Below are 17,742 nucleotides of genomic sequence, written 5' to 3' on the forward strand. Positions count from 1 at the left end.
GAAGACCACAGGGTCCAGAATAGCTTTATTTAGTACTAGTGATCATAATTCCAAGGAAAAGAATCATAGGGACTCACACTTTATCTTAATAGGTTGTATCTCTTAATGCAATTTACATGATTTTGAGGGGATAATACTTGGGAATCACACCTAACCTTAAGTTTAAAGGATGCTGATGAGGGACTTAAACCTAATAGATAGCTTTATTTTTTAATTTAACTTACCTTAAGATATAAAGAAAGAAAGCATAAGGATTCACACAAAATTTGACGATACTATAGAACAACTAAGCTATGAAAGTGCTTAATAGGCTTAAATCAAACAATAGCAAGTATAGGTCCAAGGAGATAGGATGCTCAAGGATTCACACTTATTACTAGAAAATTATAATTTCATTAACTTGACTTATCTTTAGATCAAAGGAATGGAAGCACGAAGACTCACACATAACCTTAAGATACTAATGCGTGATTAGGCTATGATGAGGCCTAATAGGCTTAAATTCAATCTTAGGTATTACTAGTTCGAGGAGATAGGAAGCTCGTGGATTCTCAACTATTCCTAAAACACCATAATTTCTTAAATTTGATTTACATCTAGACCTAAAGAAAGGAAGCACGAAAACTCAAGCCTATTATTGAAAGATATATATATAATAATTAAAGATCACAGTAGATAGGAAGCTTAATAACTCACACCCATTTAGAAAAGATTATAATTTCTTTCAAATATTTAATTACTAACCTAGATAGAAAGAACTAAGACTCACATCTAACTAGGGGAAACTTGTCTAGTAGATAGTCTACCTAAACCTCTGGGGATATGGTAAATTCTATCTAACCCTAGATTTATTTCATATTTTTCATAGCTAGACTAAAAAAGATGCCTCAGGGCCTTATACTTACCCATCATAATTTAGTCAAGGGGCTACTTACCCAACCTATTAGAGATTAGGAGGAATCTATCTAAATCTCTTTTTTTTTTAATAGGATTGCGCCATAAGGGATTCCTCAAGTACTAGCAAATCTAATCATAAGGAAAGGAAGCATGAGGATTCGCATCTATCCTTAAAGCACTAGATAATTTGATTTTAAGTGCTAGGATTATGCCAAGGGGACTTCTTCTGCCACAAGTTAATCTAATGCTAGGGAATGAAAGAACTGGGACTCACACCTATCCTTAATAAATTTAAAGATTTGATGTTGAATGTCATATCCTTAGTAAAAGATCTAGAACAACATAATAGTATATCCATTGGAGAATACATATTAGTGTAGATGGCTTTAGACTAAAAATAAGGGTTATGAGTTGTTTCGCATCCTTAACAAATATGATTTTTTTTAAAGCCTAGGAACTCTTGATGGATATTTTATTTTAATTTTTTGAATTTAAATTTGAATTGGGGTTGAAATTGATTTCAATCTTAGATATTTTAATTATAAACAATAATTTGAATTTGTAGGGTTTTGGATTTGAAATTCTAAATTTGGAGAATCAAATTTGAAGAGTTTTTCTTTATTTTGATTCTATTTACATCAACTATAATAATTTTTAAGGTATTTCCCATTAATAGGAAGTGTTGTGTGGTTTCCTTTATAATCAATTAGTTTGTTAGAATCTCCTTCGTAGACAATATCAACGATGAGCAGTCCCTCCTACATTGGTTCTAACTTTCCACAAATATTTTGATAGGCCAAAATAGGTCTCTGAAGAAGCAAGAACAAATTTCCTACTTGGAAAGTTCTTCAGGGAACCAATTTTTCATTAGCTTGAACCATCTGTTCCTTATATAATTCAAGCTTTTGTTAAGATTGCAAGCAACATTCTTCAAGACCTTCAAGTTCTTCCATTCAAAGTTAGGCATTTTTTTTAGTTATGATTTCATTTGGAAAGGAGATTCTCACTAAGGGAAGTTTCACTTTTAGAGGGAGAATAGTCTCAGACCCATAGAATAAGGAAAATGAAGTGGATTAAGTTAGGGTCCTATAACTAATCTTATAGGTCTCCAAGGATTCAATCAATCTAGCATTCCAATAACATTTGTTTGAAATTACTAAACGACAAGAGGGGGGGTGAATTGTAAAAGTCTTTTTCTTAATAAAATTAACCCTAAACAAGAGTTCTAATTTTTTGTTGTTTTTGAAATTTTAAAACAAAGATTTATGCAACTTTACTTTCATAAAATGATATCGAATTGAGCGTTAAATATTGGTATTTTTTATGGCCGGCTATCGTTCTGGAGTTGGTTTTTTGATTGGATTTTGCCCACTGTTTGATTGTTCAGGTTGGGGTTTAGCGGATTGAGGGAGTGGAGTTTTGGATTGTGGAAGGAAAGTGTTTTGTCGGCAGTAGGCTTTGAGGATGGAATCGGAACTGTTGGAGATCCAACCGAGGGAACTCAAGTTTACATGTAAGTTTGTACCTGGGTTTGAAATTTAATTATGATGAGCAAATGAACCTGTTTCTTACTGATATCGTTTGGTTTAATTTGAATGGTTTCTGCCTTTTTCATAGAGTTGATCATCCAATGGCGTGATCGTGGAGTTGGATTTTTGTGGATTTATGTCATTAATGTAAATTTTTTTGTTCTGAAACTTATGAAAGATGGTTAATGGATTGATATAAAGCATTTTCAAATAGAATATAAGAAGTGAAAGGTTGATGATTTTTTTTTTCTCAACGGTTCGAACCTTTGAGCTCTACTTTATATATTAAAGACAGTACCGCTCAACTAACTGATTGGTAGTGAATTTTCTATCCCAAGCCTTCAAAATAGAAATCACCATGCTAATAAGTGCAATTCCCGATCCAAAATCCAAAAATGTTTTACCTCGGTTTCATTCGTATAATATTTGTATATTACTTTTAATCATCTTTTGAGATGTCAATTAGGATTCATGTATTGTTCAAATGCAACCTCGGAATTTGTTTGCCTCGTGAAGATTTCTAGATATTGTTTATTAATTTAGGTAAAAAGTGTGGGGCAATCTTAAAAATTCTACATAAAAGATTTTAGTGTATACGGGCCTTTTTGGTTGGAATCATAAACTTTAATTAATCACATCATCTTTAATCTTATCCTTAATTTATGGTTTTAGTTCCTAATTTATAAAAGGAATTTATGCAAAACTTTTATCCATTTTACCTTGTTTTTCTTCTTTTCTTTTTAATTACTTTCACATTCCGCAAATCCCCTACTTTATTAGTCATTTTATCTTCTATTTTTCATATTATATAATTGCCGGTTATTCCTCTTTTAAAATGTAATTTGTACCATGCTTTATTTGTTACTTCTTTACCTTAAAATAGCTTTGTTCCATTGCAAACTCTTAGTTTAGTTGCTTCTTGAATATTTCTAGGTATTCTTCCTCGATTTAGGCAAAGAGTGTTGAAAATTCTACATAACACTTTTTAGTCTTGGGGACCTTCTGTGATTGGAATTATATACTTTATGAGCAAATTATCATCATTTTTAGCCTTTTGCTAATACATGTTTTAGTTCCTAGTTTATGTTTAGGCATTTTTGCACAACTTTTATCCATTCTACCTTGGCTTTCCTTTATCTTTCCTACTACTTTCACATTTAGTTGTTCTGCTATCTTATTAGTCATACTCATCTTATGTTCTTATTTCATTGTACATGCTTTAGTTCACCCTCTTTTAAAATATAATGTGTAACATAGTATGTTTGTTACTTCTTTGCCTTAAAATTCTATTGTTTAGGTCCAACCTTTGAGTTTGGTTCCATCGTGACAATTTCTAGACATTTTTCCTCAATTTAGGCAAAAGAATGTTGACCAACAACAACATCAAGCCTTTGTCCCACTACATGGGGTCGGCTACATGAATCCTTTTTCCTCATTGTGTCATGTTAAAAGTCAAATTCTCATTTAAATCTATCTAATAAAGAATGATTATTTTTAATATTTTGAAGTTTTTTTAGGTCTACCTCTACCTTTCTTAACATAAGTCAAATATAATACCTCTACTTTCCTAACCGGGAATCGGAAGGCCGTCGTTTTATGTGACCAAACCATCTAAGGCGAATCTCTCAAATCTTATCTTCCACTGGAGTTATTCCAACCTTTTCACGTATATGCTCATTTCGTATCCTATCTCTAAGGATAAATTAATGAATGCATTTATTTCGGACATTTTTCTATTTGAACTTTGTTGGGAGAATGACAGTCAATGATGTTATAATGAATAGAATTATTGATTCAAATTTGCTCTTCCAATATTATGATACCAAATTAGATATTTTTCTTTGTAATTTTAGTTTGCTATGAAAACTAACTTTTGCTATTACAAATTTGTGGGCTTGTTTTATGAATATTTACTTAAGTTTTACTATTCCATCAACTTAATGTCAATAATATTGAAGTTAATTACAATGTATGCTTATCAAGATGGAGTTTAAGTCAGAGAGTCTAATATTAAGGCTAGATGTAGAGAAGTGAGTGCAAAAAATATGTTTGGTGAAAGCATCAATTGGTTGATCCTCAAGCAATTTAAGTGGAATATCATTTTATAACTTGTTCAATCAACAATAGAGAATGCATGATATTGAAGTGGTGATCAAGTCACAATGAGAATAAGGCCACAATCAATAGCGCCACATAGAAAGCGCAATAGCCATTTAGTCCATCTAATGATCAATGGGGAGGTGGTGCATAAACTGTGATAGTTTCTTACTTGAAAAAGCTATGTTTGAGCATGTAAAAAAGGTAAATATTATAGATTGCCTGCTACATTATTGCAATAAGTAGAATCAATAAGAACGAAGGCAGAATGAAGAGCGAGCGTTGGTGAGCTGGCAAGAGGTGTAACCTCTTAGTGTGAGCAAGCAGAATGTATTGGCACTTCGATAAGAGTAATCTTTTGAGTCCAAAATAATTTTGACACAATTACACAAATGAATTTGAGTAGTGGCTTAAGATCCTTGATAGAGAATGGTTGGGCAAGAAGAGTGATAGTGTTGTACTGCTGTGTTATAATTTTTTGTAATAATGATATTATCAATATAAACAAGAAGATAGATAAGAGTATCTCTAGTTTTCATTGTAAAGAGATGTGTTTTTAAGATAGTTAGTAAACCCATAAGCAACTAGGAATCATTACAGCTTATAGTACTATGCACAGGGTGCTTGCTTGAGGCCATATAATGCATTGCAAAGTTTGCATAGATAGGTAGAATAATTTATGTCTATGGAGCTCAGGGGTTTATGCATGAAGGCATCCTCAGAAAGATGGCCTTGAAGAATGGCATTGTTAATAAATTGTTGATGTAGAAACCACTGTCATTTGATCACCATGCTGAGAGCCTAACTTATAATGTCAAGCTTTACAATTGGACTAAAGGTGTATCAAATTCCCAGTCATTGGCGAAAACCTTTAGTAGCCAATTAAGCTTGTGGCCTTGTACCTATAAATATATCCATCAAAGTTATTTTTTAAAAAACGCAATTGCAACTAAACAAATGTTGAGTGGAGGCAGTGGAATAATTTTTCAAGTTCATTTCAAATAATACCATCATATTCGTTTCACAAGCTCTGATGCAATTTAAGATATTCAGTGCTTAGGTTATGGTGGTTGGTTTAGTGATTGATTTTGTTTTGCTCTGAGAATGAGTTTTTGGATAGTTTGTGATTTTTTTTTTTTTTTTGCCAAGTGGTCATTTAGTAGTGTTGTTGGGCTAAGAGAGGTTGGGTGGGTTTTATTATCATTGTGGATGTTGTTGTGTTGGTTTTAGAGGTAGGTGGGTGATTTTGATGTGATTGGGGATAGTTGAGTGACTTGTGGAGAAAGGATCAATTGAGTGGGTGTTGGGTGGTTAGATTATTTATGAATTATGAATGCTAGCATAATAGATAGAGATATTGTGAATGGTGTGTATGAAGACTTGGAGGAGGGACAAATGACATGTAAATGATGGGAGAATCTCATGAGGAGATTATTTCTTAAGAGTTGTACTGATATGGTGATAGAGATGAAAAGGAAAACATAGAATCAACAAAACTTGACATGATGAGGGACATGGATTTTGGATGTGGTGATGTCAAGATAGACATGAGCACTTTGAATGGGGGAGTAGTTGAGGACAAATATAGGGTTTGGAACGAGTGTATAGTTTTTGCATGATTTATGGGTGAAGTCATGGGTACCAAAGGTTGTTAAACACTATAATTTTCTAGTAGTTGGGATGGTGTCCAAAAATCTATTCACTGGGAAAAAATAAATGGAGCATTGAATAGTTAAATAATTTATGAGGTAGATTGTCGCAACAAATGCATGAATCTTATAGGTTAGTTAAATGGATGCATGTGAGAGAGATCAATTTTGACAACATGAAAATGACATCTTTTAGAGTATTTATTATGTTTAGCTATGTTTAGTAGACTATTGAGATAAAAGTTGATGGAGAAAGATGTGTGAAGAGCTTAATACTCACCACCATTATTTTGTCCGAGTTAATCATATTCGAGTCAAATTATTTTTGGGCTAGAGTTGAACCTAACTTGTTAGTGAGGTTTGACATCCCTACACCATGTGATGGCATGAAAATATTAAGAATGCCTTCTTATATTCATCATTATATCACAAAATAGCTTATGAAACTCAAATATACTCAAATCCATCTAAACCAAGTCAATCTCATTTTTTACCCGTTCCACAAGCTATGAAAAATCTAACATTTCATATTTAGTCCAATTAAGTCATGTTATGTTCCAGCCTTAAAGAAAAGTTATTAAGCTTTTAAAAGAAAGTATCCTATGTTGGCATTTTGTTCAAAATGGAAAATCCCATGATCATTCATTCTCAAGCTCCACTTAAATCACATGTGATTTTCTTAATCACCAAAGAGCTTCACAACCAAGAGTAAGCCTAATCTACTCATGCTTTCTCATAAGTCGATCAAACTCAATATTATGGGGTTCAACTTCCGAAAATTTTGGAAGACTCTATATTGCTTAAAAAATTATTAAGCTGCTTCCGTGCATAGTTCTTGTTTGAGTGTATAGTTATATATACCATATATGATTATTTATTTTTTCATCAGTTATTTACTTTTATTCAAAATTTACCCTTGCCTGTTTTACAAAGTAATTCTATATATTTTTTGATGAATTTTACGGAAGTAACTATTTGACTTTAGCAATTGAAAGCCAATAAACTTCATTTGAGAAGTAATATGGAAAATTATCTTTAAGCACAAACATCAATATGTGGAGCTGGCACATTATGATGTGTATTTGGATGTTGAAAAGTAGAGGACCATAATACACATAGGGCTTGTTATCCTCACAGATATAAAATTTAATACCTTAAACAACACTTAAAAAAAAAAAATTAGGTTTCATAGTGTCAAACCTAAATATTTTAGATAAAGCTAATGATGATGATCATCGCCATCATTAAACTTTTCTTAACCATTGTGGGATTTAGGATTTATTTTATGAATCGTCATTTTACATTCATTATTATTGAGTATTATTTGAGATGTTGACTTGTTAATGACGCATAATAAGTTTCCATACCAGTCAAGTCTATTTTGAAGTTTAATAAAGAAATTACATACATAAATAAATATATAAGTTGTGTTATACAAATTTAAAATTAATATAGGATTAGTATCCTATGGTAAAACAAAAAACTTAGGTGTCCTAGAAGTGTTCAAGGATGAGATTGATGTCTAGGAGTGCTTAAGAGGTGTGATTGGAATCTAAAATAAGTTTTAGTTGGTATATTTTTGAGTTTGAGTGAAATTTTTTGCTGGTATTTGTAGAACATCTATACCTAAAATGCTAAGAATTGTCCAAGAGATGGCTCAGGATAATTAGGAAAACAAATATTGACTCGTCAAATGATATGTCTAAGAGTCCCTTGTGTCCATGCTTGGAACAGACTGAACGATATAACACATGAACTTCTTAAAATTTATTTCCACCATAGATCTGTGAAAATTAACAAACTATAAGGGTTTATTTACATGCATATTGAGCTGGTTATTTGAAGGAAATAGTCTTCGGAATTCTCTTGATAAACAAATATTTTTAAATCTATAATCAACATAGAAAATCTTGAAATTAACCAATAGATTTAAAAGGACTAGTTGTACACCACATTGAACTAGTTGTTTGAAACGATTGGGCTTACAAGTTTCTTAAATGAAATTAATATTGAATTGACTAAAACTTTTGCTGTTGCTACAATGCTACAATTGTGTTAATTTCCCTAATGCTTCTTGACGTTGCTTGTTTGTTCCTCTTAAGAGAGAACCATTTTTGTACCTTAATATAATTTATTTTGTATTTCTGCTTTCTGAGCATGTTTTTCATCTTTATATGCATGATGCACATATAAAAGAACGCGCCATGATCTTGATACTGTTTTAGTCTAACTTGAAGTTTTATGCTGCTAGTTGAGCTGAAGAAACAAAGTTCATGTTTGGTGCGACTTTCTAACAAGTCTAATGAATATGTTGCATTCAAGGTTATATTCTCTTCTTGTAAAATTTTCTATTTGTATTATTTATTTAATGTTGTAATTAAGAATTTGTTGCTCTGAAAAAAAAAAATTCATTTCAAGGTTAATTGTTCTCCCAATATCCGTTATCCAACCTATAAAGCTTATATTAAATCATACTCTCTCTGATAGTCTCTCCCAATGGTTTTCCCATGCTGTTTACACTTATTTAGCTTGCATTCTGTCTTGCATGATTGTTACTGTTTTAGGTGGCAAATCAGATCTTCATTCATTGGGTGGGCGGTTCTTCATGCATGGATTTTTTGGATTTGTCAACAGATATTTTCATCTCATAGTTTTTGGGCACTAAGTGGTTTCATGATTGTTGCTGTTTTGGTTGGTAAATTTGATCTTCATTCATTGGGTGGGTGGTTCTTTATGGATGTATTTTTTGGATTTGTCAACAGATATTTTCATCGCATAGTTTTTGGGCACTAAGTTGTTTCTTTATTGCCTAGATAGTTTTCAAGGCAAATAAAGTTAGATGGTGATAGGTGCTACCAGTTTTTGGCTTTTGCTTGAAGCCACCTTTTCTTCTACCTCAAGTCTTGACCAAACCCTTGTATATAAAATCTACCCAAATTGATTGCCATTTTTTTGCAAGTTGTTTCTACTTTTCGAAGTTTACTTTTCTGAGCATACTGTGCTACCAACTCTTCAGCAGAAAGGAACTGATCCATCCTTCAGTTCCTTTTTCAGTGGAGTGCTCATGTCCTCTCAAAGAAAGCCGTTTCTGTAAAATATGATTTCATTTGAGCTTGACTACTACTATTTGCAGGTTAAAACCACTTCTCCAAAGAGATATTGTGTACGACCCAACACGGGTGTTATTATGCCACGATCAACATGTGATTTTACAGGTATCGGCAAGCACTCGAAAATTTCAGATATTTACAATGCATGTAACATCCTTGGTATTTTAGTGTTGTGCAACTTCTAACTACAATGAAAACATTTTGGTCGACTAGAGTTGGTGTTAAGCCTTAGGAATTAAGGCGTCATTTGGTTCCCCCGCAGTTTTTTCGTTCTTAAACGAAGGTATTAACACGGAGAAGTAGATTTTTTTTTTCTTTCTCAGATCGACGAAAATAGGGAGGTGTAGCAAAAGGTATTTTGAAAAAGTGGCGTAAACAAACAGTAAAATAATAATTTTTTCACCGATTGAAATAAAAAACGAAGAAATTACGGCCAACCAAACGAGGCCTAAGTTCATTCCTTTTGACATTTTATGTTTATATTGTTTCTTTTTTACTTGAAACTAGTTACCATGCAAGCTCAGCGCACTGCTCCACCTGACATGCAAGTGAAAGACAAGTTCCTTGTTCAAAGCACCATCGTTCCATTTGGGAGCACTGATGAGGACATCACATCTACCTTCGTGAGAACTATTTTCTTATTTCTTTTACTTTCATATTTATTAATCACATATCCTATATGCTTTTTTTTCCTTTTGTCAGTTCTCAAAAGAAAGTGGCAATTTTATAGAAGAATGCAAGTTGAGAGTTGTTCTTGTTAGCCCGCCACATTCTCCAGTTTTGCAACCGGTTAATGGAACTTCGAAACAGGAGGCAGCAGATGTATCTCCTAGGCTAAAACTAGCTTCTGTTCTTAAGGAATCTCCTGTGGTGAAGGAAGCATCCTCTCTTAAAGATGAATTTTTTGATGATAAGAACTTCAATCCATCTCCTGTAAGACACGCCATTTTCTGTTTTAACATCTTAGTTTTTCACTTCAGTTAATACCGACCCAGATAGCTTGGATAAGAGTTGCAATGATGAGGATTATGATTAAAAACCGCAGTTATTTCATGTCTCAGTAACAATCAGTGACGTAGATTTTATTTTAATAAACTTTTTGTTTATTTTGGCACTGTAACTGTTCAGTTCCAAGTATTCAACATCGTTTGTTCGTGTACAATGCAGTTTTTAGTAATTTGTTTACTTGCTTGGTGCAGGTTAAGGAGGTTGAGGACTTGAAATCAAAGATAACCATTCTCGAGTCCAAACTATCAGAGGTTCGTTGATTATTGTCCTGTGGCATCCTTGTGTCTCACCAGCAAGAAATTATTCTGTGCGGAATCCGAACGTAAAGGATCGTTTGGATGCTACGTATGGACTACATATGAACTGAGTATGGAGCGCATATGGACTGTGTATTTATTGATATGCAAAAAATACTCACTAAATATTCAGTAAATACTCACAATTAATAATTGGCTTAGTATTTATTGCATATCTACAAATACACAGTCTATGCTTAGTTCATATGTAGTCTATAAGCAATCTATATGCAACATCTGGACGATTTTCTATGTTTGAAATCCGACAGAACAATTTCTCCTCACCAGCATGCATACCATTTACGCAACCTCAAACCTTCATATACCAAAAAAAATCAAAATATCTAAATTTCTTCACAAATATTGACAATTTTCTGCTTACTCTTTGTTTGTTTGTTTGGTACAGGCTGAGAATGTTGAGGACTTGAAATCAAAGATAAACACTCTTCACTCCAAACTATCGGAGGTAGGCTGATTATTTTGCTGCACCATCGTTTTATCCCTATCATAACATGCAGTCAATCAAAGCAATCCAACTTTTATCCTCCAAAAGAAAAAGAAAGAAGAATCACTATTTCAGTGCCCTTTCCCATCCATGTTTATGTAGCTTTCTCTATTTACCTCTTTTCACATCCTTCATACTAAATTAAGTTGCTAACATCAAATCTTCCTTTCCCCTTTTCACTGCCATCCAATACATCATGAACATGCATGAATTCATGGTGATAGAGAAAATATTTATATTTTTAAATATAATAATAAGACCATTTAACTCTTACTAATTAAGGTTCATTTGATACAACTTTCTTTGATACAACTTTTTTACTGCTTTTTAAAACAGTACTAAAGAACTGATTTAAAAAACAGTAAGAAAGTTGTTCCAAATGAAATCTAAGACTTCGTTTGGGATAGCTTTTTATTGTTTTTTGAAGCAGTATTCTAGTATAAAAATTAAAATTTTTGTGCTAGAAAGTTGTTTCAAGAAGCAGTAAAATAGCCATCCCAAACAATGCCTAAATCTATCAAAATAACACTCATCATTGCATCTAGGGGTGTAAATTTCGGGTCACGGGTTGGGTTCGGGTCGAACCCGAAACTGACCCAGCACTACTCGGGTTCGGGTCAACCTGACCCGTTTTTGCAAACGGGTCGAATTTCCGAACCTGAACCCTACCTGCTTCGGGTTCGGGTCCACCCGACACGCTTTCCCGCAAGAGACGGACAGCGCAGGCCGGCAGACATGGCAGCGGCTGCGGCAGGCCTGAAGCGTGCGACCACGGTGCCGGCGAGGCAGCGACGCGACGCGAGCGAACAGAGCGACGCGACGGCGACCCGATGCGAGTGATGCGGCGCGAGGCAGGCAGGCAGCCTGGGTAGGCGGGGTCGCGGGGCAGGCGGGGTCGGGCAGGCGGGGTAGCCGGTAGCCTGGCTAGGCAGGGCCATTGGGCAGCTTCGGGCAGGAACGGTCAGAGCGGGCACGACCATTTTCCGGGTCCATTCTCGGGTTTCTGGGTAAACCCAAAACCCGACCCGATTTACAAACGGGGCGTTTTTCGGACCGAACGACCCGCTTCAGGTTCGGGACAACCCAAACCCAAAATTTTGGGTCGGGTTCGGGTCAGGGCAATATGACAAGTCTAATTGCATCTCACAAATCATTTTTCGATCTGTAACCAAACTCACTCCAGTGCCATCCAAGCCATCAACATTCATGAATTCTTAAAAAAAAAGCTGGCCCTGTCCTTTTCCATCTTCTTTTATTTAAACTTTCTTGGGAACTCCACAGGCTGATAAGGTGATCGCAATATTGGAAGAAGAGACGGGGGACATCCGCGATAGGGACATCTCACGACAGAACTTGTGAGTCTCTTACTACCTCTAGAAACAAAATTAGATTCCTCAGTCCTCCCGTAAATTGCTGAACAGTTTATATCTTTCATGTATAGATTCCTGAGAAGGAGAGCTGCTTCAAGGTTCAGGCGCTCCCACCTCTTTTGGTCTTCACTTGTTCGTAGGAATTGCAATTGGATATCTTCTACGGCCATAAAGTTATGCGAAATGTAAACAGAGTCACCACCACACTGCTTTGTCCAGAACCCTGCAGTGCTGCCATTTTTGAGTTTGAGCTATCATCTTCTTCATATATAGCTTCTTTGGGATGCTTTTCTTACGCTTTTTGAAGCAGCTTTTAGTACTAAAAGTTGTTTTAAGAAGCAGTAAAAGCCATCCCAAACAACCATATTAGTAAAGTGCATCTGCCTGAGTTATTTTTTCTGCTTTACTTTCACAGTTAACTTAAACCGGATCAAACACATCATTGGTACCATAACATCTTTGTTTCGTAAAGGACTATGTTCAGTACCCTTTCCTATAATATTATATATATATTCATTCTTGAAAAAATAATTTTATATAGTAATTTGTATTATAAAGAATACATTTTGATTCAAATAAATAGGCGGTTCATACATACCAATTTATATTATTTTTAATATAACATATATTGACATATAAATATTTAATTTATTTATAATAATTTTATTTTTAAATTATACAAACATATATATATATAACAATAAAGATGATAATACTTAATTTTTTTCATTGTATGATGGAAATAATGGTAATAATAGAATTCCTTTCAATTTTGGATGTTTATGATAGTTTGTTTTTTTATCATAAATAAAATAGTAATTCTTACACTATTTAAGAACTCAACACAAGAAATTCAATTCATTTATCCAAAGCAACATTCGTATCCCACCAATGTTTTATACTAACTAGTTCTAATCCCTAATCTTTATTCAATCCCAAAATATTTTGTGGACCAAGAGCAACTCAAAAAACATCAAAAGAAATTCAATCTTACTCTTCCAACAATATTTTAGAAAGGGTTGGCACTCTCCAAAGAATCGGCACAAGATGACCAGCAAGCCTTTAACTCCTTGTAAAATTAATGTCAAAGAATAACGAGAAAAGAACCCTAAGATGAATTTTGTAGCATAACTATGAACATAAATAATATTGCAAAGAAAAGGTGAAGTTATCAAATTTCACCTAGCATGTAGTAGATATCTAGTTTTTGTAGTTCTTATACCAAATGATGTATTTAAAAGGTGTGAGCTATACATGACAACAAAAAGAATATATGAAAATAGTGAAAAGTCTGTAAAAGTTGTTAGACCTATGCAATTGTCTCAAGGCTATCCAAAAAGGGGGTGAATTGGTAATTTAAAAGTCTCTTGATAAATTTTAGAAAAATTATTTAATAATTTTAACAGAATCAAATTTTCTGTTAAAATAGCCTTTTCAACCACAATAACAAAATGCAGAAAATAAAATGCGGAAATAAAAAGAACACAAAGGTTTATAGTGGTTCGATTCAACAAAACCTACGTCCACTCCTTGAAGACTCCCTCTTCAGATATTGCACTGTTACCAAAATGACTCTCCTTTTGCCCCCACAGCAAAGCGAAGAAGCCTTTACAAATTTTCTCTCTTCCACCAATTAACAATGCAGCAGAGTAGCATCATCCTTTCACACCTTTCAAGTGTCGGCAGAGTACCAGATCTTCTTCAAAGATTTTCTCTCGAGCAATTAGAAAGAAGAAAGGAAAAAAAGTGACTCAAACACAAAAGATATTCTTATATTTAAGTAACCTTGTGAACCCTTCATAATCCACTTGCAAGAACTCTCTCTCACACACTCTCCCAAATCACACTTTCACTTGCTCTCTAAGAAATCACGAAGACTTGATTCGTCCAAGTCAGTTTCTAAGGATCTTTTATATGAAAGACATAAAAAATCATCCACAAAACTAAAAATTTTAATTTTGAGCGAACATGATCGTACGGTACAATCGATAATCATACTTACAAACAGTTTAAAATTTGCTCGTATGAACTTGGATGAAACATTTTTATACACGATGATCATATAGTACGAACCTATATCGTATTGTATGAACTGTTCAGAAAATTTTAAGATCGTCGGGATGAAAAAAGACCCAATCTTTCGTACTTTGGACGTCGTTTGTACGAAGAACACTTCGTACAATATGATTAATTCAGAAAATTTTTTATGATCATCGAGATGAACTTGTGCATATATATTTTGTACTCTATATGTCGTCTGTATGAAGGTCTCTTCGTATTAAATAACTGAACAAATTGTCCCGTACAAATGTAAATCGTATAGTACGATTAGTTTAAAAAATTACAAAATTTTAACACTCCCCCAATGTGTGTGTGTCTACGATTACTCAATTACAATCACACTCTCTCAGACTCAATAAAATTAAAAATACATACTCCAGTTACAATGAACCCTATTATAATCTGATTTGAGATCTTCAATAATCTGGAGAATGATTTCCTTGAAATGTTAGTACACACAAACAACAAAAGAAATATATCCAATATATGCCAGGAGAAACATTAATCAAGATAATAATATTTGGAATCATCAAAAACACACATGACATGAAAAACATAGTTATGAAAACTAAGTTGTAATAAATAGAAGGTAATGGATTATTCATAAGAAAATTATTAAAGTTCCTAAATAAAATTTTGATGAAGACTCATTAAACTCTTTATGATGTAGAGAACTACTAAGTTCTACCTTTGACATTGCATACAAGAAATCCTCCGATATACATTAAACAAGTCTAATTTATAATATAAATTTAGTACATGTGTATAGCTTCTCCATTATTCCTTGTATGGGATAATACTTATTAGTAGTATTTATTACATATTTATATGGCACTTGAAATATATTGTAAAGGCTGTTTTCCTCCCAGGATCGTCCGAGACAAAGTGGATCGTCCAGGGACGATCTATACAAATTGTGAAGAAATCTGCACGTTCGTCTGTACAAATTGTGAGATGATAATTGTGCACGTTTTGAGTATTTTCTGGAAGATTTTTACCGGATATTTGGAATTCTGCGGTGTTTTAATTGAACTGCAAATTATCTGAATATTGAAAAATATTTTGTCAGTACAATGAAAGTCTTACAATATTGTTATGAATATTCTGTGGTAATTTGGTAAATTTCTGAATCTGTGAATTTTGTGTAAATTCCTTATACTGCCGTTATACCGCTGGTTTTTCATATGAATTCTGTTTTTGTCCTGGATTGTACATTGAATGAATTGATTAATTGTATGCTATCATAAGGGAGTTATAAGGGGCCGGAATCCTTTGTGATTTCATTGTCTGGGTCCGTGAAGGGAGACATAAGGGGAAGTTCTGAAATCTGAAATTCTGTATATCTATTCTGTTCTGGTGCTATAAGCACAAAAGGGAGCCATAAGGGGAAGTTCTGGTGCTATAAGCACAAGGGAGATATAAGGGGAAGTTTTGACATTTGGAAGGAAGTTATGTTCTGAAATTATCTGTTCTGTAAAGATGTAATGTGATTATTTCTGCTATGATTTCTATACATTGTTGGTTATTCTGTATGATCCTATCTGATCGGTGATGTAAAGCTTTATGATCTATGATTTGAACTTGGATTTTGATATGACTTCAGCTTTTCGTATCCGATGTTTGATTTCTGATTGAGTTGTTATCTGTTCTGTCTGTTATACGGTTTCTGTACGATTGTTTGAATTCTGTACGGATACTCTTCTGATGTGAGTTTCTGACTATTTTGATTGGTGATTGATGTCTTGCTGAGCTGTTAGCTCATTCTTATTTTCTGCGTGGTTTTCAGGTTCTGGGAAAGGGAAGGAAGTCTTGGACTAGAAGTTCTGTGTCTGATCTGAGATTAAGTATTTTGTACTTTTGATTTTTGTACAGTCATGGCTTTTCTGTTCTGTTCTGTTATTTCTATCTGAAGCCATGGATTGTATTGTGTATGATTATTTTGAGGAAAGAAAAGATAGATGAACTGTTATGTATTTGGATGTTTATAGTAGCTCTGTGTTTTTCTTTCTATTTAATACTTGGAAGAAAGTTCTGAAGCAAATTCCAAAGCTAGATCCTGGATTTTCAATGGTTGTGTCGAGACCCGATGCGAGCGGGATCCGTCCCGGTCGGATTGGGTCGTGACAAGCCTTTTAGTGGTATCAGAGCAATGGTTTTAGAATTTGGATCGTAAAACAGAGCTATAGGAAGTGATATGTGTAAGTCTATCGGGGTAGTTCAGGTTTGTCTGATTTTTATTATGTTATTTTTATGCGTAGTTTTCTATGTGATTATGGATCTGCCAGACCCTGATATGACAAATGGACAGAGTGCTAGTCAGGCAGCTCCAGTGAGTAGTTCTACCCCAGTGGTTGGTTCTTATACACTTTCTCAGTTTGCTATATTGGTTGCTCAGATGATGAGCGAGACTCAGTGTAAAGCCTCTACTGTTCGATCTGGGATATTTCTGAGATTGAAACCTCTGAGGTTTGAGGGCACTGTTGAGCCCATAGTAGCTAAAGAGTGGCTGAGAAGGTTAGAGAAGACTTTTGATGATATGCAGTGTCCGTCGGACAGGAATGTACCGTTGGCAGTTTTTCTGTTGGATGGCGAGGCTGAGCGTTGGTGGATGGGCCAGTAGGAGGAAAAGTTCCAAGAAAAGCTAAACTCTCTGATTTCTTGGAAAGAGTTTTTTGAGGTATTTTGATCGTGGTTTGTACCTCCTTCTGCAAGACAGAAGATGCAGGAGACTTTTCTGAGGCTAGTTCAGGGGAGCAGGACAGTGATGCAATACGAGACAGAGTTCACTACTTTAGCCAGATATGTTCCACAGTTGATAAGTACTTATGCTGATAAGTGCTATAAATTTCTAAGGGGACTACAAGATAGTCTGAGGCAGCCCCTGGTACCGTTTCATATTTCTAATTTCTCTGAGCTTATGGAGAGAGCTTGTTTGATAAACAACGATTTGATGGTTACTCAGTAGCGGTGGACTGCGAGTAGGAAGAGGTTTGGGGGTGATGCTTCTAGTAGTGGTTCCTCTGGCAAGAGGAGATTTGTTTCTGGAGACTCCAGGAGGAGTGGACAGTCAGGATTTTATGGTACTGCCAATACCAGTACGACCAGTTCTGGATCTGTCAGTGGGGCATCTGTGTGCCAAAATTATGGACGACGACATTTTGGCCAGTGCTACAGGATGACTGGTCAGTACTTCAGATGTGGTCAGCCAGGACATCGGATT

The 17,742-nt window shown here is 34.4% G+C and overlaps 1 protein-coding gene across 1 annotated transcript; it reads left to right on the forward strand.

The window, feature by feature from the left end:
* Positions 1 to 2,252: 2,252 nt before the first annotated feature.
* Positions 2,253 to 17,142, forward strand: LOC110100913 (vesicle-associated membrane protein-associated protein C16G5.05c-like). Its single transcript, XM_028701257.1, has 10 exons — positions 2,253 to 2,410; positions 8,424 to 8,494; positions 9,306 to 9,387; positions 9,790 to 9,905; positions 9,985 to 10,215; positions 10,482 to 10,541; positions 10,993 to 11,052; positions 12,373 to 12,446; positions 12,533 to 12,597; positions 16,781 to 17,142. Exons 1-10 carry the CDS (start codon positions 2,362 to 2,364, stop codon positions 17,140 to 17,142), a joined length of 1,170 nt encoding a protein of 389 aa, XP_028557090.1. The 5' UTR covers positions 2,253 to 2,361.
* The last annotated feature ends 600 nt before the right edge of the window (positions 17,143 to 17,742 follow it).

This window comes from Dendrobium catenatum, unplaced genomic scaffold (genome assembly GCF_001605985.2).
Source record: "Dendrobium catenatum unplaced genomic scaffold, ASM160598v2 fragScaff_scaffold_156, whole genome shotgun sequence".
Taxonomy (NCBI): Eukaryota; Viridiplantae; Streptophyta; class Magnoliopsida; order Asparagales; family Orchidaceae; genus Dendrobium; species Dendrobium catenatum.